The sequence below is a fragment of the Dermacentor andersoni genome, chromosome 10, assembly GCF_023375885.2.
Source record: "Dermacentor andersoni chromosome 10, qqDerAnde1_hic_scaffold, whole genome shotgun sequence".
In the NCBI taxonomy this organism is placed as follows: Eukaryota; Metazoa; Arthropoda; class Arachnida; order Ixodida; family Ixodidae; genus Dermacentor; species Dermacentor andersoni.
In genome coordinates, this window is record NC_092823.1 from 45513144 (window position 1) to 45535505 (window position 22362).

Below are 22362 nucleotides of genomic sequence, written 5' to 3' on the forward strand. Positions count from 1 at the left end.
CTCGTGTGCTCGGGTCCATGGTGTCGCAACACACCAAACGCCTGCTGACGCAGACGCCCCTGCGGGGGATGGGTGCATTTGGTACGGGTAGTGATAGCAAATACAGGGAGAGGGTTTGGAGTTGTATAGGGCACGGATCGATGCGTTGGCTGTGGGGCAACGGAAGAGGATATGTTCTACGTTGGCGTTGGAGCAGGGGCAATTTGGGCTGGAAGGGTCCGAGCGAAATGCCACGTAGGCGCCATGCGGCAGGCCGAAAATTCGGCAAATTTCGATTAGGTTCAGGCCGGTGTTCTCCCTCCGTTCTGGCGCCGAGGTCACCCGCGGCGGGAGCTAAAAGCATCTCGTGCTTAAAACGTAGAACGCCGAAAGCTCACATGCGGAGGCAGCAACAGTCTATGTTCGCGGCCGCGCGCGCAGGGGTAGCGTTAGTTCGCGGATAGAGACGTGTTTTTTGAGGCCAGCTTTTTTAATCAAAATCATCAAAAGGCTGCGATCCTTGACCTTTTGACATGCATATGTGTTCTGTCGCAGAGCTTGCAAATTTTGATTTTGTAGCTGACGCGCTCAATTTCCTTAACCTGCTGTCGTGTGCATTTTGAGAAGCCGTCAGCGGCTCCTTAAATACACTCTATCCTCCCTAGATCCCTAGGAGCTGCGGATGTCTTCAGCCGCGCGGAGTAAACGCGCGCACAAAACACAGCCGCAGAGAGAGAGAGAGAGAGAGAGATTGTCAAGAGGAAGATGCGCTATTTTCAGCAGCGCTTTACGGAGCCCGACTCAGCGCCTCGGGGAAGGGGAAGGGGACATAAAGGTGAAAGAAAGAAGAGAAGAGAGACCAAGAAGACACGCGCTATTTTTTTCACTGAAGCCAGGTCACGCTCTTCGGTGTTCGCAGTTTCCTTCAAGGCGCTTCTCGCACTCCTAAAGGAACGTTATGTGTGTCCTGTTTAAAGAAGTAGAAGAAAGCGAACCGAAGGGCCCCATTTTCATTAGTGATCTCATAAGAAGCCAACGAACAGACACCATTGATACCATAGGGGGAATTAGGCGTATTTACTAAATGAGTTAAAGAAATTCTAATTGAATAGAAATGAACGTGTATGAAAAAACTACTGGCCGCAGGTGGTATACGAACCCACGTCTTCGTATTACGCGTGCGATGCGTAATGCTGCTGTCGTAAAGGGAAAAGGCAAGAGTGTGGCTTGCAGGCCTTGGTTGAGAGAAAAATAGGGGATTACTTTAGCGGCGAGGGCCTCACGCCTCCTCACCACAACGCCTGGCGAGGTTTCATTTACTTCGGTGTACATGAATACTAATCCCTTTATCAGGAATCCTTGTGGTAGAAAGCTCACTGGACGGCGCTCTACAACTTCCAGCGTGTAACGAAACTCCCAACGGGGGCTGGCGAGGAAATAAATAAAATCAAGAAAACTAGCTCCTACCTTTATTTTGTTTCTTCTGATAATGAACCAATTATCAAAATAAGTAAAATAGGCGTCTAGAATAATAATTACGAGTTTTATAATTAAGCTTATTTAGTGCATTTTTACGGCTTTGAGACCATCTCGTACGAAGCGATAGTCACCCCTACAGCGGTGTCGCCAATTCCAGAATCGCACGCGGCAGGCTGGAATCGCGCCAAATGAATTTTCTTTTTGCCGTTAGGACATGTGAGAACGTCGTAGACGTACAGCAGCACGCAGCATATAAAATATACGCGTGATGCAGTGAGCATTCGTGTCGGTTTGGATGGGGCCGTGCCTATGTGGGCTCTGAATGATGACTTCTGGTGGGCTGTATTGGCGGTGATTTTTGAACATTCCGACAGAAAAAAATACATGAATTTTCGCAAGTTGTAGCTTATACTAGTACTCGCATGTAGAGCGCAAAATTTTACACCAACGTGTTTTGTGTAGCTACACTATTTCTACAAATGTTTTTACGCTATAAAAAATTTCTCATCAGTTCACCTATAAAGGTGCCAAAGGTGTTGAAATGTAGGATTTTTTTCTGGAGAATAATTATAATCATGCCAGTTTTCATCAACCTTAAAAAATGTTCATATCTGTGGCACCACTTGCACATAAAAACGCATAAAGCTGCACTTTGAATGTGTTGCAACAGAACTGCTTGTTGGCCTGTTGGTGCTTGGTAAAAGACGTTTTTTTGCCGCAAGTTAAAGCACACGCAAAAAAGGAAGACACATAAGGAGAACACGGGCAGCACTTCCAACTGATGTAATTTGGGCTGTGACCCGTAAATATATGTACACATACACGCATGCGCAGGCTGTCCACAAATCTACGTTACCCAGTGGCCAAACAATCTTGTTTCTGATTTGCAGATCATGATAGATGTATCGCTAAGGCATTTTGAACCTTTCTTTTTTATATAGTAAGCTTGCATTAACTCACGTGCTGTTTGATTTATACTTCTGCCAAGAATCTTAATCTTTATGTGTCTTCCTTTCTTGTGTGTGTTTTAACTTCGGCAAAACACACGTCCTTTAGCTGCACTTTGAATGTCGCACTGGAGTGCTGTACTAAGTTTCCAGAACATTTTTGCTTGGCATAAGGAAATATACATGTGCATGTCTTAAGGGATGTCTCTTTACGTCTGAAGGCGTTCAAAAGAGCAGTACATAATCAAGACATTGCCAACAACTATTAAATAAATTAAATAACAAACATACTGCACTTTTGTATGCAGCCGCGTCCGATGGGATACCTTGAATGCAAATAATCGACGTGCTAAAAGGCTTTTTGAAGCTCAGCGGACCATACGCGCAGTAACGAGAGATTATCGCGTAAGGTGATTTCCTCCTTAGGCTGTCAAAACCAGATGTTTTTTTTGCGGATAATGCCACTAATATGGCGCTCTCATTGATTCCAGCACCAAAGGAACGGCATGATGATTGATTAATCATTCAGAACAACATTCATTTCGGCTGGATGGTGCATATGTGAACTTGAAAAGAACAGCGCCAGCTGTCTATTTTGCCCGCTCGTGATTGTCTTAGTTGGCGCTGTTCTTTCCTAGTTCATGATTGATTATAGTGGAAGCAAAATACGTCAAAGAAATGCCATCAGTGTTCGTGGAAACAACCACTGGCTTTGGGCCACTGAAAACTGGAATATGCGTCGTATGAAAGATCACGACATTTTGAACGCTTCCTTAAGAGAGGGGGGAGAGAGGGGGGCTTCGACATTTTGGTGCGTATTGGTTGATATTAGTAGCGTTTTGTTGGAAGTATCGTTGTAAACGATTCGACACTAAGGTGGGCACAGACGTCAATTTCCTTTTGCCAGTATGCACCACATAATGACGCTTTTTTTGCTATGTGCGACTGCTAAAGGTATGTTTCGTATTCTTTGTCGATGTATCTATGTTCCGTAAATTGCTTTATTTTGATAATACAATAACAATTTAGGTAGGGTCAAGAGATTAGGCACAAGCAGAACAGTTTTAGACTGGTAGCGGAAACCCTACATACATAGCTGAATTAAAATTATAGCGTTTTACGTGCCAAAGCCACTTTCTTATTATGAGGCACGCCGTAGTGGAGGACTCCGGAAATTTCGACCACCTGGGGTTTCTTAACGTGCACCTAAATCTAAGTACACGGGTGTTTTCGCATATCGCCCCCATCGAAATGCGGCCGCCCTGGCCGGGATTCGATTCCGCGACCTTGTGCTCAGCAGCCTAACACCACAGCCACTGAGCAACCACGGCGGGTCATAGCTGAATTAGAATGTTAGTTGTTAATGTTATTAAGTAAAAGAAAAAAGGAAAATCATGTACGGTGATAAAAAACAGAAAAGACAGGAATACCAATATAAAGAAACGAGGGCAATACAAACGAACAGAAAAAAAAACCCGAATTGGTCCAACGTATCTGTAACGTTACGTATTAGTTCCGGTTCATAACAGGTTATCAGTACTTTTCAAAAAAAATATTGCATTAGTGTGACAAAGCTTGGTGCTAAGGGATGCTATTGGTTTCTAAAAGAACTAAGGACCAGTTTTGGAACATTTATTGTTTTGAGAAAGATCTCTAGACGTTACCTTGTGAACGGGGTCAGCGTGCTCAAATGTGGAGTGGCCAATGAATGTCGGTTTGAGGTTTAGACAAGCAATAACAGTAGGCGATGGGAAAAAACGATAAGCGAACAAGTTTTCCACGCGTTTCGTATGACGGAAGTTGAAGCCTGTAATTCTGAACAGGCACTCTGCGACAATGCAAGCGTATAGCATGATGCGATGGGCCTCGCCACCATGTATTCAACTTCTTCCATGAAGTCGTTCAATTTATCGAGCCAAAGACGTGAAATGAATTAGGCGTATAATCTAATTAAAGTAACATTTATATGCGTGTATGCTGGAAGCCTGGTGTCGCTAGGTTGAGTCAGAGGTGCCCTAACATCGATGCTACATCCACACCTAGGAAAAAGCAGAAAAACGACATCGGAGCCTGTACTACTACTGTGAACATAAAGACGGCCTCTTGCCTGTAAAAATCCGAAGATGTTCAACTTTATAAAAGTTGCCATGTTTTAGTGTACGTATGTAGAGTTATGCGTTGGTTTAGCATAAGCAAACTGCATGGTCAGACATTTGAACGAGAGACAGCTCTTTATTTAAAAGACAGCGAAGAAGTATTCGCCTACACGCTAGTTTGCAAGGAGGAAGGAAAATAAGAGAAAGGCCTCAGAGGAAGGATAGCGGGAAAATGAAAAGAAAAGGTTAAAATAAAATAGCAAGAAATCCCATTATCTTGATCTTACTCTTGGCATCTTCAGTGGTCGATATCCCAGTCCAACTTGTCATATTGTCTCATTGGTCGCTTTTTCTGTTGTGTATAGATTATATCCGAAGGACAACTACAGCCTTGAAACAGAGCTCATTGATTCAGGGTTTCCGAAGAGGAAACCGAGTGCTTGACGTTGCATTGCTGAAAAACACCAGGAGCCTAATATTCTCCAAAAGTCAAACGGTCTTTACGAAGTCATCTTGACCAGCTCACTTATGTCCACGGCAGGACGAAGACCTTCCTCAGCCATCTCCAATTACTCCTGTTTTACAACAGATAACTTCATATTTGTCGTGCAGCACTGCAGGTTCGCTAATTCGATTCCACCATTTAATTTTCTGCAATCCTCGGCTGCGCTTGCGGTCTCTTGGCACCCATTCTGTAACTCTAAGAGGCCACCGGTCATCCACCATACGCGTTTGGGTGTCTGCAGAGCCCCACTGTGTCATCCTAGGGTCAACTAGAATATCGGCTGACCCCGTTTGCTCATTTCTTCTTACCGTTTAACAGTTAGTCGAGGGGGGAAAAGTCGGTATCAAATAACGTGTCTTTACTTAGCAGGTCTGAAGGAGCCGCTGCTGGTCTACCCACGCCTTCTGCAAGAGCGCTCTTCAGATGGCAGGCTTGTCTTGCAAGTACACGACGACCTCACGCTGAACCTCGAAAGGGCGTCGGTAGCGGCTCCGCAACTTCGTGTTCTTCGAGAAGAAAACGGTGCTTCAGTAACGGAGGTGGTGAGTACTCGGAAGCATTCAACGACCGACCCCGTTCTGCATTTAGCACGCGCGCCCCAGTAACAGTAACGTGCATGCATTTGTGTCTGTGCGTCCGTGGCCCCGTCCTGGGCTGCGAACACGTGATCAGGCGTGGGCGGTGCGTAAACATTGTGCAACAAATGATAACGATGATATCAGCATCCCCTTTGATACGGTGCGGTTGCACATGACGCCAGCCTCGTTCTTTGAAGCTTTCTGGTGCATTTAAAGCTTCAAATACATTTGTGCTCTAAGCTGCGTTATCCACTGTACGCAATTCGTTTTATTGCGTGTTGTCCCTTCCTTAGCGCCAGCAATATTACTAATCTCCACAGCCATTTGTATTTTGTTTTCCTCACTGTTCTTGAAACCTGAAGCCTCGATCAAGCCTTATGCTGCCGCTTGGGCTGCTTACGTGAAGAGACTATGGAACACTACTTCACAGACCGCAGGGATGCTATGCTTTCCCGAGACGACCTTCAAGGAGCCCTAAAGAAGGATGCTCGTGTAACAGCATTCTTAATTCGCTTTTGTTTTTGCCTTTAGAACATCCCCAAGATCCCCCATGTTACATGTTCGTACTAATTAGCCTACAAGTCTCTGCAAATGTAGGATTCGTGATAGGCCTGCAGAAACCCTGCGATCAAGGAAATAAATTTTTCGGGAAACGCGCTATCGAGCAACGTCACTAGATATATATCGGAGGCCGAACAAGCAATAATGTATTGAACGAGGATGGCATTATGAGCATCGCATAGAAATTGTCCTCGACAAGATGGCCGTACTTTGACGTGAAATTCGTAATTGTCATTCTCCCGAAAGCAGCGTCGACGGCACAAAGAGGGCACACATTGCAACAACGATGATCCGCTTCAGATGTGGGACATGCCGACAATAGAATAATAGAGGCGCTTGGTTGATAACAATGAAGAACCTACGCCTCGACCGCATCAATGGCGACAGCGACGTCGCTGCGATAACACCCCGTAGTTCACACAGCCGCTCACAGTATTCTCAGCTGCCTAGTGTCCAGCACGGCACATGTAGAGGAGGAAACAATCGCTCAAATCTCGTAGGTGGCAGTGAGCCATGTCGCTCGTGACATCAGGTAAAAGTTTTGGCTTCAGAGTTAATAAATCCGTAGTGGGGCCTTCACAGTGAGTCTTGGAACCTGAACAAGCAATAAGCCTTTAACACAGCAACTTTCCAATCCCCGGTGGCTTAAACATTGATTTATACAAACACAGTAAGAAATGGTGTAAACAAACTCGATATTTAAAGCGCTCTAAAATGCCGCACGGCCGAAACGTCGGTGCGGTAGTTCCTTGGATGTTGCCCTAATGATTAATGGAAACATAAAATATAACGCTTTTACACAAGTTCTCCAAACTTATTACACTGAGCACAACGCGATCTCACCGTAATGTCACTAAAGAAACGAAGATAAGCATGGTGCAGTAAGATTGTTTGAATCAAGTATAGTATATTGAAGTAGTAAAAGTCGCACCTTCTACAACAACAACAAAAGAAAGTTAGCACGAGCCTTTGGTCAGACATCTGCGAACAAAAGGTTTATTGAAGTAATAACTTTCTACTAAATAAATTCACCCCACTTAGTCATGGGGGGGGGGGGGGGGGACGCAGAGTGCTAAAGTCTGTTCATGTATACAAATCTAGAAGTCCACAACATGCGGTATTAGGTAATAAAGAAGAAGCTGGGTACACCGCAAAGCGTATACAGGGACAACCGATTTATATTTATTACACCTTTTCATTTCTGTAATACAAAAGAATTTATAGTTATCATTGAAATATTAAATAACGTCTGTAGTTTCAGACTGTTACTTTCATTTATTGCACTTTTTATACGAGAAGACGGCGCGCATCCTCCCCGCATTCCTTCCTTACGAGCGCTAGAAGGCACCGCCGCCTCAAGCCGTCTTTCTCAGCTTGCCCTCGCAAGCGAGCGCGAGTGCCCCTACATTTATAGTTAACTTTATTATTGGCTCCGCCGTTCTAGTAGCGTTTCAGTGTGCAACCACGGCATTCGGGAACCATTAAAGATATTGTGGCTGCCGTTTGAATCTTCGTCGCTTTCGGTGTGGCATGCAGGCACGCAACGTCAAAGGTAGAACAGAAAAAGCCTGCCGAGAGCATTGTCAGTTCCCTGTCTAGGGAACTAGGGACAGTTTGGGGGCCTCGAAGGGTTTGCACTGTGGCGCCGCTGCTTCATAACTGTCAATTCTGATTCTCACCATTCGAAAAAATTGTCATTGCCTCGTGATTGCCTGGCCTCTCAACACCCGAAGCCCATTACCAGTCACCCTCGGTCACCGACCACGTTGTAACGTTGGATGCCAAGAGGTGGGATTCAAGACCCCGACATCGTAACATTATATACCAAAATAACTGTGTGATTATAGTTTCACGATATTTTTTATTGTCTTAACAGCTCAACCAACCGCTCCACATAAATTAAGAATTTTAAGCACACAGTTGATTGAGTAAGTCTTACCATGATATAAACGTACCGTATTCACCGATGGAACCAAAGCGTTTCATACGAATACTTCTGAGAAAAATATTCGGCAGGCGTTTGCAATAACAGGTGTTCCGATCTGGCTCCAAAATGCAATAAAGGTTTCTGGATCACTTTTTTTCATCACATCTTGTTTATTAAATAGCAATATAATGTTCTATTTGTCAAAAAGTAAATCCGAGGACACCTAAGTACTTCTTATGAGTTGTGAATGCGAAAACATTTATGTTCAATTGAACGTCGCCGAGCGGGCTTTCGAGGTATGAACTCCTCGCCGGCAAGCGAGTGCTTTGAGGCGCTTAGCCCGTTTTCATTTGGCCTTACCGAGGCGCAGTTAGAACGCTAGCGAGAGCTTGCGCGGACATGGAACGCCCGGATAATACAGGCTTCCGAGAGTGAGAGTGAGAGTGACGTGGCGTCAGTTGCTATAAACTGCTGAAATCAGTTGCTTCGCGGGTTCTTCTTTTACATACGAAAGTTTAGTTTCGGCACTTCCTGCTTGGTATGCTACTGTTGCCGCATCCTGGCAACTGTAGCCTATGCAACGGTAGCGCTTGAGCTGAGTGCGATGTGCGAACGCGAGCTTTCTGGTTCTTTGTTTTGCCCCTCCGCACGGCCCGCGGCACCGCTGCTATGGATGCGCGGAGGCTAGTGCCATCTGGTGGTGTGGCAAGGAACCCAGCAGCGCACGCGGCGCGAGCCTTCCGCTGTGATTGGTTGAATTGTCTATCGACGGAGATGAACAAATCCCGGGATCTTAGTCATATACAGCTTCACTGTAAAAAAAAAGATGCTGGCTCTCCCGTAATCGAGAGTAGATGTAAGCGTGAAAAGGTTACCGGCAAAGTAAATTGGTTGGAGTAATTACGACGCTTGCTCACAACCTTCTCACACCCAATCACAACCATCTCACAACCATCCGCAGCGCACCCGACGCTGCCGGCCTGGTCATGCAGTGTGGCGCCATCTCTCGAAGGAGGCGGCGCAAAACCTGCGCCGCGGAACTCCTGGACCACTGGCGTTGAAAAGAGCAGAGGCAACCCTGTCTCAGTGCCAAAAGACGACAATCAAGTGTATGGTGCACTGCATCTGCCTTTTGAACGTCGCTATTGGAAATGACAAATACAACATCAACGTACAAGAAGTTGCAGCTTGAGTGATATTGCGAACAAACATTAGGAGGAACTCGAAAGCAATATTTTTGTAACTTGTTTTGGCAGTAATTAGCGTATGTAAAGTGGTCCTGAACAAAGGGTTGGGGGTCAGAGACCGCATTTTCTTAAGTTTTGACTGGTTGCTCGGATGATCTCGTTTTTTTCTTGCAACGATGCAGGGATGTTCTCGTCTGAGTGCCTGGTTAACGGCTCTAGCTGTTGGCTCAAGGTCACTTGAAAGTCGCCGGCAACGGGAGCTAAAAGCATTTCATACTTAAAGAAGCTCGACGAACTAGAGTGCACAGACATTTTTTTCAGTCAGTCCGTAGTCAGTCCAAGTATCCCTGCATTTAAGAGCACTGGGGCTGTATGAAAGACTAGTCTTTATCAGTTGCCGGCCTATTGCTTGTTCGGACAGATTGCCCTCCTATGTTTCTACATTTGTATTTTATTACATTTATCACAGTACATTTGTATTTAATCAGACAGTTACTCTGCTTAAGCTGTCGGCTTTTCACCCCTTATTTTCTCTCTCTCCGCCACTGTGATTCAGAGGATCCATTGGGTAGAGCGCATGACGCTTCTCGGAATCTGACTTTTATTAAATTGATAGAAGAACGCGCATTTTAGAGGCAATTATCAGTGTGTTGGAAAAGTAGTTTTTCATGTTTCTTTTTTCAGTATGACGGACACGAAATCAACAGAGACCTTTACCAGGATCGAGATCAGTTGGCGACAGTGTCAGTGAAGATGAACGGAAAAAACGCGGAAGTTGTGAGTTCCTGTTGTTAAAAACTTTTGTTGCTCTGTCACTGTATAAACGTCTTTAAGATTACACGTCTGTGTTTTTTGCACACCTAAGGACGTCGCTCCAACTAAGTTGAAATTAGCGATGTCATAGATGACAACAGTAGCATTTAATGAGTGCTATGATGTCTCAACATTTAAAGAAACGCTGCTGTAAAGGCGATTTCAGATATTCTTGCCCGTCAATACTCAATATTTCGTCAGAGCCGTTAGCTCGACATGCAATAACCAATTGGTGGTGGTGAAAACTGATTTATTTGCAGTAAAATTGCTGCGGAGAGGCTCCGAGTGGTCGGAGGTTGTTGGCTTGCGGTGGGAACCAAATCGAGCATCCCTGGAAATCGATGTATTAGCTTTATGTTAAGAGGTCAGTCCGTTCGCAGTCTTGGTTGGCGCAAACACCTCGCTTGGCAGCGTTATCCTTTTGTATTTGCCATCCCCTTTTAATTATTTATTTATTTTTATTTATTTACATATACTGCCATCTTGCATAGCAAGATATTGCAGGAGTGAGTGCATACATATGTTAATCAATTGAAGAATACATTTGAGTGGCAAAAAGAAAACGAACAATAGAAAAAAACAATATCAGGAATAGCTAGTTGATTAATGATGATGTGCTTACTGAAAACCTAAGGGAAAATCAGTAACGCAATGTGTTTGGGTGGAGTCCTTAAAGAAACACTATGCAGCTGTTTTTAGATGTATAAGTTAGTTCTTGCACCCTTCAAAAGCCTTACGGGTCTGTTTTGCCTGGGCCCGAAATTGGCTCGGTAAATTGAAAATACTTCATTATAACCGGTGTAATTATTTCGCTATACCCGAGCTCTGTGGAATGCTTCACTATATACGAGCTCAGTATAACTCTGCATTCTCCATTATACTGTACGCATGTTTCTGCACACTGTACCGGCTCTCCTAACGCCGGCTCTCTTAACATTGAAGCACTTTCGTGCTTCAATGTATAAGACAACGTTTTGTTAAGAAAGTCACTGGACCGCCAATGCATTTCTCCGCAAACTTCAGGAATTAATATCTCGAAACTGGTGTCATCCTGAGAATTCGTTCCAAGTGAATCCACCTTGCGAACTCCATGGATGGAATTTGTAAATTGCAATATGGGCCGCAAGGTAATTAGTCAGAACATAATTACTTAATTAGTGTTAATTAGTCGAATATGCATCTCATTTTATTGTTCAAGTGATGTGCTCCTCTTCGAGTAGAGCAACTCATGAACTAAAATTGTGCTAACTGTCACAGGAAACCTTTAAAGATGTCTGAGAGTGTTCGCTGAAACACCCTGTATTTCATACCTGCATGTATTGCCGTTCTGAACCGTGCGTCGGGTCAATCGAGTAGCTTGTAAATTATAAACGGCTGCTTTCAGTTATCCAGTGCACTGTAACGACAGCCATGAAGTAATTAAGGAAACGGCATGCCTCACATACACGTAAAGATATATGCAAATCTGCCTTGTTCGTTGAAGGAGGTAAGTGTGCTACCACATGGACCACTCAGTTTTAATGGGATGCTAACATGGTGAGGCTGCCCAAAATATTTCTTTGCCTGAATCGAGCTAGCAGATTTATCGGCTGCCCCAAACGGGGCCTTTATATTAAATGACAGCTATGAACTTGTTAAGTAAAAGTTATGAGCCCCCGTGCCTTAATTAGATCAGGAACTGGTGAACCTATGTGTAACAGCCGTGACTCTCCATCAGCAGAATCATTGGGAACAGTCCTCACTGCATCGGTCACTCGCCCTCGAGACTTCAACGTGCTGTTATGCGCTACATTCCACAGAATCGACTATTCAGTAATTTGAATTGTGTATTAAGGAATAGAATACTACCTGAATAGCAATTACGCCATTCGACGAGACATAAGTTTCTACTTCGTTTCACCTGCTGGCATGTTAAAGGAGGTCGCGCTGGACCGACCATGGGAATTACATTAGTATTTTTTGCTTCCCAGTCTCCCGGATCCTGTCTGAGTACATGGGTAATATTCTTTCTCTTGCACTGTTGTCCATATTAGCGGCCAATTATTGCCGTGATTTCTTCTTTCCGGAAGCTCTTTGGTTCATCTGGGGCTGACCTGTGAAAGCCTAATATCTCCAACATTTCTTTAACTTCGGCGCCCTTACTTCTTCGGTTTTAGTCTGGTAACTCGCTTCGCACTAGTCTCTATGCGACAACTAGCGCAAAGTGTGCGAATTACTAAGCACTGTTGGCAATCCATATCGCGCGGCTGTTCCGGCATCAGAAATGTGAGGTTAGCCAGACGAATATCATATAACTTCAGATTCGGTTGACTTATTTCATGAAAATTATTGGTTTATTATTTTCTATCTTAATCAGATGCATATCAGCACTTTCAACAAGCTAAGAAAGAGCGCGACACCTGGCCTTGAAACACTTGCAAGAAAAGATTAAAATACCGAAGTACCACTGCCTACGGTGGTTTCAAACATAATTTCGTGGACAAGTGAAGGAAAAGGCAAGGATTGAAGCTAGCTGAAAACCCGCATTTGAGCACGAGAGATGAACGATCCTCATTTTGTAGCGCCCATGTGAGGCTAACTTGTTGATCATTGCTCATTTCAGGCAGGTATAGTGGGACAGAATCACAGGATTCAACCGGTGCCAACAATGGAACGCTCGGAGGCCGGACTCATTCCGCACATGGTCTACGAAATTAGGCGCGATAAAGTGTACGACAAAGCGCTCTCCTTCGTTGAAAACGGTACGTGACCAATTATGCAGGCAGCGTTACGGAGTGTTCACTTATTTACTTGACATTTACGGGGTTATGCTCTTCAGACCCAAACAGCGTTTGTGCAACTTTAGCGTCAACCACTATGTAAATATTCTTGAACTAATGAAAACACAAATAAACTGTACAGTAAAATATTCTGGCAGAACGCATATCCTGATGACCATCGATGCTAATGCGACTAGCATCCAAGCAATAGCCCCGTGTACATGAATGCGACAGTGGCGCATCGCATTTCCAAGCGCATTTGGGAAAGGCGATGCGACGCCGTTTACATGTAGAGCATTAACTCTCGCGAGAACGTAGCGCCACATGGTGTCGTTTAAGGGAAGTGCAGTCGACTTCCGGTGTAACTGGTTTCCGGTGGGGGGCCGAGTGCACGTTGGTGGCTGAGTGCCGAGAAATATACAGCTTTAGTTTAGCGTCCGCAACTTATAGCATGCGCTATACGCTATAGTATAACGTACGCTAAGCAGCGCACGTTTTTTAGTTTTAGTTGGCCAGCGAGATCTTCGGATCTCAGAGGCTATATGCCGTCTTTGGGGCTATTTCTCAACTGTAACGATAGGTAGCGCTGACATCTCGAATGTTTCTTTCGTTATGCTTCGACTCGTTCGAAACGAGAAGCGATCTCGAAAATACCACAAGGTTATCCATAATACTCTGTCGTCGAAGCGGCCTGAGACTAAGCGAAAGCCGTTTGCACAATCATTTGCTGCGAACGAAGCGCATTTTACAAAAGAAACGCCAAATTCAATTCGAAGCGGGCAGCCGGGACCGCCGCCATGTTGGTGGCTAATTCCTTCCCATAATTCCTAATGCGACGATCCTGCGTTTACATCACGACCTACTGTATAAATCGTGGTTTACATGCTCCGCGAGAGTCGACTCGCGCCCGTAAATCTACCCTCGCCTGGCGCATTAATGCGATGCGCCTTCCTAGCGCATCCGCTGTTTACATGAATGTGATGCGCTAGAAATGCGATGCGATGCGACACTGTCGCATTCATGTAAACGCGGCTAATGTATGTAATGTAGAGACACACCATACTGCGAACGCCGAAGCATGTGTATATATGCGAGCCGTTTACTGCAGTATGGCTCCTCCCTCGCGCTTCCCTCTGGACATGTTGCGCCATGTCACGGCGTGCCCACGAAATGTGTCTACCTTTGCATGGCCTCCAAGATTGCGCAGCTGGCGCGTCAGTGCGTGCTAAAGCTGAGAATTAACATCGCGCTGTACAGGTGCATTCGCGACGCAGCTCTAAAGCGCGAGATTGATGTGCTTGAGGAAACCGCGTGTTGCGAGTTTGAATCCGCCCAGCACCGGATAAATTTTGAAGCATTACTGTTGTTCGAAGAGCGGCGCAAAGAGGATACGTAGGTATCCACACGTGTAGGCAAAAGTGTATCCAAAAGTGTAGACGTAGGTAGACACAAAAGTGTAGAAGCTAAGAATGATAGTCATATTAATATCATAGGCATCATAATAATTCTGCTCTAAGTGGCCTATAGATATATACATACTGATTTTGTAGCTGCATGAATAAGTGCGAACGTGGCTGAAGGTAAATGCAAGAGGTGAATCTGGACAAGTCACTCGAATCATTTGCAGGGATGGGTGATTTCGAAGGTCCAATGCCTGCGACACGTGGGGCCATGGTCCGAGAATCTTAGTCTCTGAAAACGGTGTGTTACTAATCTGTTCAACAACCTCCGATGAACATCGCGTTCTGTCATAAAGATTAGGAATGAGTAGGCTTTCGTAAAACCCACTCCTAACCAGAGGCGGCACAGTGAAGTTGCATCACGGCGGGAGAAGTTCGATGGAATCAGCAACCTCAATGTAGGATCCAGCTGGTGGAGACGGCAGTTCGAGAAAATCTGGGTGTTCCACAGAGTTTCAGTCTTAGTTTGAGCAAGTAAACGAAGACCCCTCGGAGCATCTGTCCTTGATAAGGGTATCGGAAGTGTCAGGGTTTCTTTATCGGCTGACCGGGAGGCATCATCGGCTGACCGGGAGGCATCATCGGCAAGGTCATTTCTGACGATAGCACAGTGCCCCGTAATCCACTGAAAGATGATGTCATGTCGGTTTATGAGTGCTTGGTGGAGAACCTTTCTGGTCTCAAACAATAGTTGTACATGTGTCTTGCGTCATAAGGCTGACTGCAGATTCTAAAGTGCAGCCTTGGAGTCACAATAAACAACCCACTTTCGAGGTTTGGCTTGTGCGATGTAATTAACAGCGGCACTTAGAGCAGCAAGTTCTGTTGCCGCAGAGGTCGTTATATGGGATGCTTTGAAAGTAATTGTAACTTTAAGGTCGGGATGATAACAGGCCTGTGGAGTTGGTGGCTGAGACGGATTCATCGGTGTAAATGTGCGTTCTTTGTTCATATGCCTCGTTCAGTAATGACAGTGTGAACTGACGAAGACCACTGTTGAATAACGGGTCTTCTTCGTAATTCCCAGACTCGTGAGGCGTACTTGTGGTTGCCGTAGGAACCACAAGGGTAACAGTGGTCTTGGTGCTGGTGTAAATCCCGACGGAAGGTATTCTTGATGGGTCGCAACAAGTTTGGAAGAGAGAGAGAGATAAAGAGGAAAGGTAGGTAGGTTGACCAAATATCAGTCTCCTGTTTGCTACCCTACACTGGGGATGAGAGATAGGGGTTAGAAAGAGGACAGAGAGGCAAACGTTAAAAAACGCGCACACATGGAGGCACACACACACATTCACAGACGTTCATTAAAGACGTTCACAAAGGCCGGTAGATCCCAAAAAGCGCAATAGTGCTTGCACAGCCTTCTGTGACGGTAGGTCCTTTCGATGGTGTAAAATGCTTTTTTCCGATAGCTGGTCAATTATGTGGCGAAGGCATTCCCTCTGTGGACTGCATTGCGGGCAGGTGCACAAAATATGGTCAACCGATTCTTCATGGCCGCAGTAGTCACAAGTTGCGGTGTCGGTCCTCCCTACGCGGAACGCATAGGCTTTGGTAAATGCAACGCCCAACCACAGTCGATATAAAAGCGTGGCGTCTCCACGGCGAAGCTCTGATGGCGCTCCTGTACTCACTTGGTCCAACAAGTTTGGAAAGTGTGGCTTGAGGTCTCTGTGCTGGCAAAGCAGCAATATAGGGACTGGGTACGCGTCAAAGATGTGGAAGGTGTGCTCTAAGGTTGTCAATCGTTTTATATGTTGGAACTAGGTCTCCTCTAGAAATCATAACTGTTGCGTGAGTCGAGGCGCATCGTGGTAGTCCAAGGCATATCCGTAGAGCCTGGCCTTGCAAACGTTCGAGAGTACGTATGTTTGTTTTACATGTGTTCGCCAAAGCCGGCAAGCTGTACTGTAAAAAGCCCAGAAACAGTGTTCTGTACAGCTGCAGCATGGACCGTACCGACATGCCCCAGGTTTTTCCGCACAGGCACCTCAGTATATGTACAATCAAAATTAGTCTCCGCTTATGCGCAGTGGGGGCTCCATGAAAGGTCCCTGTTGATAATCACACCTAAGAAGCGGGGAGACTTCTGGTATTCGATAGCCCAGCCATTTAGAGAAACAGGGTACGGTGCCATGGGTTTGCGCGTAAACGCGATTAACGCGCATTTTTCGATGGACACTCTAAGGTCTTGTTTGCGGGGATACGAACAGGTTAACGTGGCTGCCTGCTGAATTCTTGCGCGCACAGAGAACCAAGACGTAAGTGGGAAGATAGACAGAGAGATAGATACTGTGAAAGTGGCAAATGTTCGCCAAGAAATGCTCCGCATTAAAAAAAAAGAAAGAAAACGCGGTGCCTCCTCATGCCCTTTCTGCTAAAATGCCACTAATGCTGATGAATTGGAACCTGCTTTACATAAGCCTACTCTTCTCATTCCAGTTAAAGGTTCCCGCTTGTCTGCGAGATATGCTGACGCCAAAGAAAACGTTCCACGAGAAGTCGTCGTTGAAGTCTTCGTTGTTTCAGACATAACTCATCACAAGCATTTCAAGACCACAAAAGAAACATTAGTGTACATCTGCATGATGATGAACTCTGTGAGTTTTGGATTCAGAGACTACATCACTGTATTAGAATGATGTTATGCTAATGGAGTGCCGGCACCTTTTATACGTAATTCTTGGGAAAATAATAATAACAATATATTTAAATAATTCTGCATATTCAACGCCAATGTTGAAGTTCCTGTTAAACGGTGCCTTCTGGAAGCGGATTCTTTTTCTCCGCGCGGTGGCATTGCGGCTTTGGTGTCGCGCTGCTAAGCACGAGGTCGCGGGGCGAAACCCCGGCCGTGGCGGATGCATTTCAATGGAGGTGAAATGGAAAGATGCCCGTGTATCGTGCAGTGGGGGCAATTTAAAGATCCCTTGGAGGCCAAAATTATTTCGGAGTCTTCCACCATGGCGTGCCTCATAACCAAATCGTAGTTTTAGCACGCAAAACCCCAGAGTCAAATTCGATTGGTGTAGCGGTTAATTTAATGCTATACGACTAAATGCGATGCGTACAGTGGTATTTATTGTCGCATATACATAGAACGTTTTGCTTCTGCATTCCTTATGTTTGTGCAATGTACAGGTCACAAATTTATTCTGATGCAGTGGTTTTGTTTGGGCACTACACTGCTCACAACATAAGCATAAATACAAGCAGCTTGTCAATGCCCGCTGTGATACGAACGACTCAGTGATATCACAAGGACGATGCTGATTCCTGCGTCCAAAGCCTAATGAAAGTTGGTGTGAACGTAAGTGCGGGCGTTCCAATTCTACCCAGCCTGAAATTGCTGCGTGTTATTCTCGAATGCATGCCACTTGTGCCCCAATAAACGCAAGAGGTCGCACGTCTCTTGACCTATTAGATAAAATATCAAGTGACATAAAAAACCCGTCACCATATCACCAGACAAATCTTTCACTGCAGGGAACACGGGGATACAGAAAGACGTTTCTTGCTGATCAAAAGACCATATATACTTATAAAACTCATATTGTCACGTGACGAAATGGTCCTAGCGTGGCAGTTTGGGATAATTGGATCGAGTTTAGTGCCATTATTTCGGAAGCTATTAAATGTTAGCGTGCAATACACCATGCTGCTTCAATGCATACTTTTCAGGTAAACCTTCGGTTGACTGACATGACAAGCCCCATGGTGAGGCTCGTTTTAACTGGCTTGGAAAAGCCTTCGGTAAGAGCCAGTTTGATTTTCAGCAATTATATCCCTCTAAGTCAGGGGTTTTTCGTTAACATTGACGTATTTTCGTTATCAGTCAGAGGACTATTTGCATGGTACGAGTGACTTGATGCACGACACTAGGACAATAAAAGAATTTCAAGACTATGCCTTCAAGAAGAAAAGCTATTTCGGAAGGCCGGACGTCGTGTATCTCCTTTCCGGGTAAATTTACTTCCCTGAATTTCTGCTTCGCGCTGCTTTTGTCGAAACTGAAACAACATGGTTTTTCACTGTGCTTCGCGTTCCTGCAGGCGTGACGTTGTCACGGATGGAAGCGATGGTAAATTGGACAGGATGGCTGCAGGTGAGATGTACGGTTGTCTATAAGTCGCGGCATTAGAATTTGAGATGGAAGTTCACAGTTCATTATTTCAACAAAGTCTGAACACCTAAATCGGTATGTGGAATTACGTGGTTGTTGGACGCACCATGCATATAACTATCCAGCATAATATTGTTGAAGGAACGCTGTGCTTGAAAAATGACAGCCTGTTGTAATGTTTCTCAAATTACCAATATGTCCTAGAAAGGTACCGGACGTTCTTGCGAAGACTGCCGAAAATTCCTGAAAACAAAGCGTTCACGATAAAAATGCTATTAAAAAAAACATGATTATCGGGAATGACGGACTTCTGAAAACTGGTCACGTGTTCGAATTTTCTCGCTAGTTATTTAAACACAATTATTAATCAAGTTATTGAAGCTGTTATACCGCTACTTACACGGTAAAATTTGTACCTACTGACGAGTTGATATGAAATCAGTTTTCAAATAACACAGGGAGGCCTGGACCCTGAAGCACGATAAAGTTTCTCGTTTTGTCGTTGGGTGCTTGAGGAATGCAGGAAATCACATGCACAAGAGAAGCTTCCGCTGTTGCCGTGTTTTGACGCCTCCCGGTCTGTACGAAGCAAACCGAAGCATCTTTCTTATCCGACGTGCATGACGATCACGTTTCGCGGTGGGCGCTTGCCCCACATGTCGTCGATGCGCCAAAAACAAAACTTAGCACACTAGCTGTCTAGTCACGCTTGTCTAGAGTTTTGCTTGACGGTGCGCTGTGTCGGGGCTTAGGAAGCTGATGGCTTCCTTTGCCGCTTGCGCCCGTTTTCATGAATGGTTGGTGGCCGGTGGTCAAACTCCGTAAGGAAAACTTTCGTTTCTTGTCTCGCTCGTTATTTAGTCAGTTCGTTCGTTTCTAAATTCCTTTGCTTGTTCTTTCATTCGGGCTATTCGCTTACATTGGCAGGCATTTAATTTTATTTATTTCTCCTTAAAGGCCCGAAGGCATTACATGAGGGGGGACAAAAGACATGTAAACTTCAATGATTTCAACAAGAATTTAACTAGGAATCTTCGAAGGTTTGTGCACAATTTCTTGAAGAAATAAATATGCAGTTTTTCTTTTCGTTCATGCATGGCACTTCTAAAAAAGAAATGATCGTGGTTTTTGTTGCCTTTTAAGTGAACGCCTAGCTTGTCAGTGATAGGCGATGGCCAATGGTCTTCATTGCCGGCTTCAGAGTGACGGTAAGGTCACTCTACGAGCCGTAATAACCTTAATGTTGCCTTTATAAGGCAACTTAGCAGGCATCTCACTGATTGCCGCACAAAAGCAGGTATGCAGAGACCGCCGTTGTGCATCGTCGAAGGAAATCAATGTCCACGGCACTGTACATGTCTTCATTGTCATTAGCTCTTCGTGCTGGCAGTAGGCGGAATTACCAGCGCTAAGGACGGAATTGTACCGATTAGCTGTGATTGCTTTAGGTTCATTAGCCATCTATAAAGGCGTCTAAGGCGGCTTTGATGTCAAGGAAGATGGCGATTGGAATATGCCAAATAGTGCGATGCTCTTCTACCAAGAAAATCAGGGATATTATACTGTCCAGTGCTGATCTATTCTGCCGAAAGCCACTCATTTCTTTCGGACCCGCCGTGGTTGCTCAGTGGCTATGGCGTTAGGCTGCTGAGCACGAGGTTGCGGGATCGAATCCCGGCGACGGCCCGCCGTGGTTGCTCAGTGGCTATGGCGTTAGGCTGCTGAGCACGAGGTTGCGGGATCGAATCCCGGCGACGGCGGCCGCATTTCGGTGGGGGCGAAATGCGAAAACACCCGTGTACTTAGATTTAGGTGCACGCTAAAGAACCCAAGGTGGTCAAAATTTTTGGAGTCCTCTACTACGGCGTGCCTCATAATCAGAAAGTGGTTTTGGCACGTAAAACCCCATAATTTAATTTTTAATTTCATTTCCTTCGGATAGACGCCTCTCCTTTCAAGGAAGCACGCTATTCGCTTATGAATCATTTTTTTCCCGTTAGTTTCCCAACAGAGCTGAGAAGAGCGATAGGTCATAAAGAGGCGTAGCTGGTCGGCTGTTTCGCAGGCTTGAAGACAGGTATAATTCTAGCGAGTTTCCATTCGGCAGGCACTGCACCACTTGTCCACGAGGCGTTGTACATTTCCAGCAGTCGCAGATGGAAGTGGAGGGAAAAGGTGCGCTATAAGTTAAGAGCAGACTTTGTCGAGAGCGGGAGAAGACATTTTGTTGGTATCAGCTCTGACATTTAATCTATACCATATTGAACACAAACAGCCAGTGCGTTAGCAGGACTCCGGTGCGAGTTAAAGTGGTTTATGATCTCGAAGCAAACTTTTACCAGCGCGAACACGCTGATCTTCGAGAGCTGCGATGACGGGAGCACGCTGCACCGAAGCACACGAAAAATAAGCACGCATGCGAATTAAACATGTACTTAGCTGTTCAAGGTGCTTATGCCTGACGTATTTTAAACGTGAAACATTGCAAAACCAACGATAAACGTCGGACGTATATTAACAAAAACACTGCTGAATCCGTCTAAACTGCCTGTAAAAAAGTTGGAGGGAGACGTCGGATGTGCTTTTAGCCACAGCCACGATTTTATTTTAGGCACTGCCGGCTTACGTAAGCAAATGACCGGGCTACCTTGAGCCCTTAAGGCGTCGTTTGGCGCATACTACTTGTACACAGCGGAGAAATATATTCAATTTTCGGCCATATTGTGTTGTTTGTGCCACACGACAACAGTAATTCTCCAATAAAAGACAATTTACATCTCATATAATAGAATGAAAAATGTCCAGTTGATTTTCTTACGTGTTACTGTAATCAGTCATCGGAAGCTTCGCATTTGATGGTCCGTGCACTAAGTAGTCTATTTTCTGAAGTCGCAAGTATTTTTTTCCTTTTTCGCAGGAATTGGTTACGTTGCTGGAATCTGCACGAGCCACTACGTTGCTCTAGGCGAGGACATTCCAGGTCTCTTTACTGGAATGCACACAATGACCCACGAAATCGCTCATGTGTAAGAAAGTTTGTTTGACCTCCGGTCAGGACTCTCATGAATCGCATCTCTATGCCTGCGAAGGTTGCGCAGATGCTGTTGGAAAGGGATAAGTTGTTTTATACGCCATGCTGTAGTAAAGCAAACATTACGAAAAACCACCAACGCGCCCAATCTGCCGTTCTTCCATGTTACAAATTTGCGTTTTTAGACCTTTGAAACCATTTAATTTTAATTTTCATCACACTCAAGCACTTCTCTCCGTCATACGTGTGTGCTAATGATCGTACGAGATGTTGTTTTGTACAAGTGACAACAGCGACGTAAACAAAACTTCAATAGGCACGGTACCAGCGAAACAGATAAATGGCCGTAAAGCCTGGCCATGGAGCCCGGAAAGTAGGAGCTGATTACCGCTGTAGTATGTTCAGAAAGCTGTGTTCTCATTGTTTCACAAGCTACACGGCCACACTGCGATTTGAGCTCTTTGTGAGGACGTTATGTCCATAAGAATTTTTACTCTCGCAGTGCGTTTTATGCAAGTTTAAAAAGTTGTGTCTTGTTTTAGTAGTATTTTTGTTCTATTATTATCTCGATATCTGTGCACTGCGCCCACAGTTCTATATGGGCTTTATGCAAGAATTCCCAAATGATGACAATAGTTCTGAGCCTCTAATGCCTGTCACACATGTCTAACATTTTATTATTATTCACTATGTTTACTGCTACTAGTTGGCTAGAGTACGTAGCTTCTAGAGCAAAAATTCCCCTTGTTAGTTACTCTGACACTTAATTTATCTACGCTGACGTATTCCACGTTGTGATTAAGAATCACATGGGATGAATTATGTCAGCGTTATCTAGACTTACCACATTTACAAAAGTGCTCTTTTGGGCACGCTCCAAAATGCTCTTTCATGATACGCAAAAATTGTTTTCATTT

General features: G+C 44.9%; 2 protein-coding genes across 4 annotated transcripts in view; one reads left to right on the forward strand and one right to left on the reverse strand.

The window, feature by feature from the left end:
• The first annotated feature begins 3269 nt into the window (after nucleotides 1-3269).
• The window catches only part of LOC126543109 (venom metalloproteinase antarease-like TserMP_B), a 31102-nt gene continuing 12009 nt past the window's right edge, over nucleotides 3270-22362 (forward strand). For 2 of the 3 annotated variants that reach the window (XM_050190249.3, XM_055062245.1), the window contains exons 1-9: nucleotides 3270-3359; nucleotides 5373-5548; nucleotides 9944-10036; nucleotides 12675-12813; nucleotides 16734-16891; nucleotides 17973-18044; nucleotides 18127-18254; nucleotides 18344-18396; nucleotides 21332-21440. In XM_050190249.3, the coding sequence (XP_050046206.1) occupies nucleotides 3314-3359; nucleotides 5373-5548; nucleotides 9944-10036; nucleotides 12675-12813; nucleotides 16734-16891; nucleotides 17973-18044; nucleotides 18127-18254; nucleotides 18344-18396; nucleotides 21332-21440 (974 nt within the window). In that variant the 5' untranslated portion in view covers nucleotides 3270-3313. The remainder of the gene's footprint in view (nucleotides 3360-5372; nucleotides 5549-9943; nucleotides 10037-12674; nucleotides 12814-16733; nucleotides 16892-17972; nucleotides 18045-18126; nucleotides 18255-18343; nucleotides 18397-21331; nucleotides 21441-22362) is intronic. The other variant, XM_050190250.3, reaches the window with a different exon arrangement.
• Nucleotides 10306-22362, reverse strand: part of LOC126543114 (carboxypeptidase inhibitor SmCI) — a 52152-nt gene continuing 40095 nt past the window's right edge. Inside the window, exon 5 of the mRNA XM_055062250.2 lies at nucleotides 10306-10403. The gene's annotated coding sequence lies outside the window, so the exon portion shown is untranslated. The remainder of the gene's footprint in view (nucleotides 10404-22362) is intronic.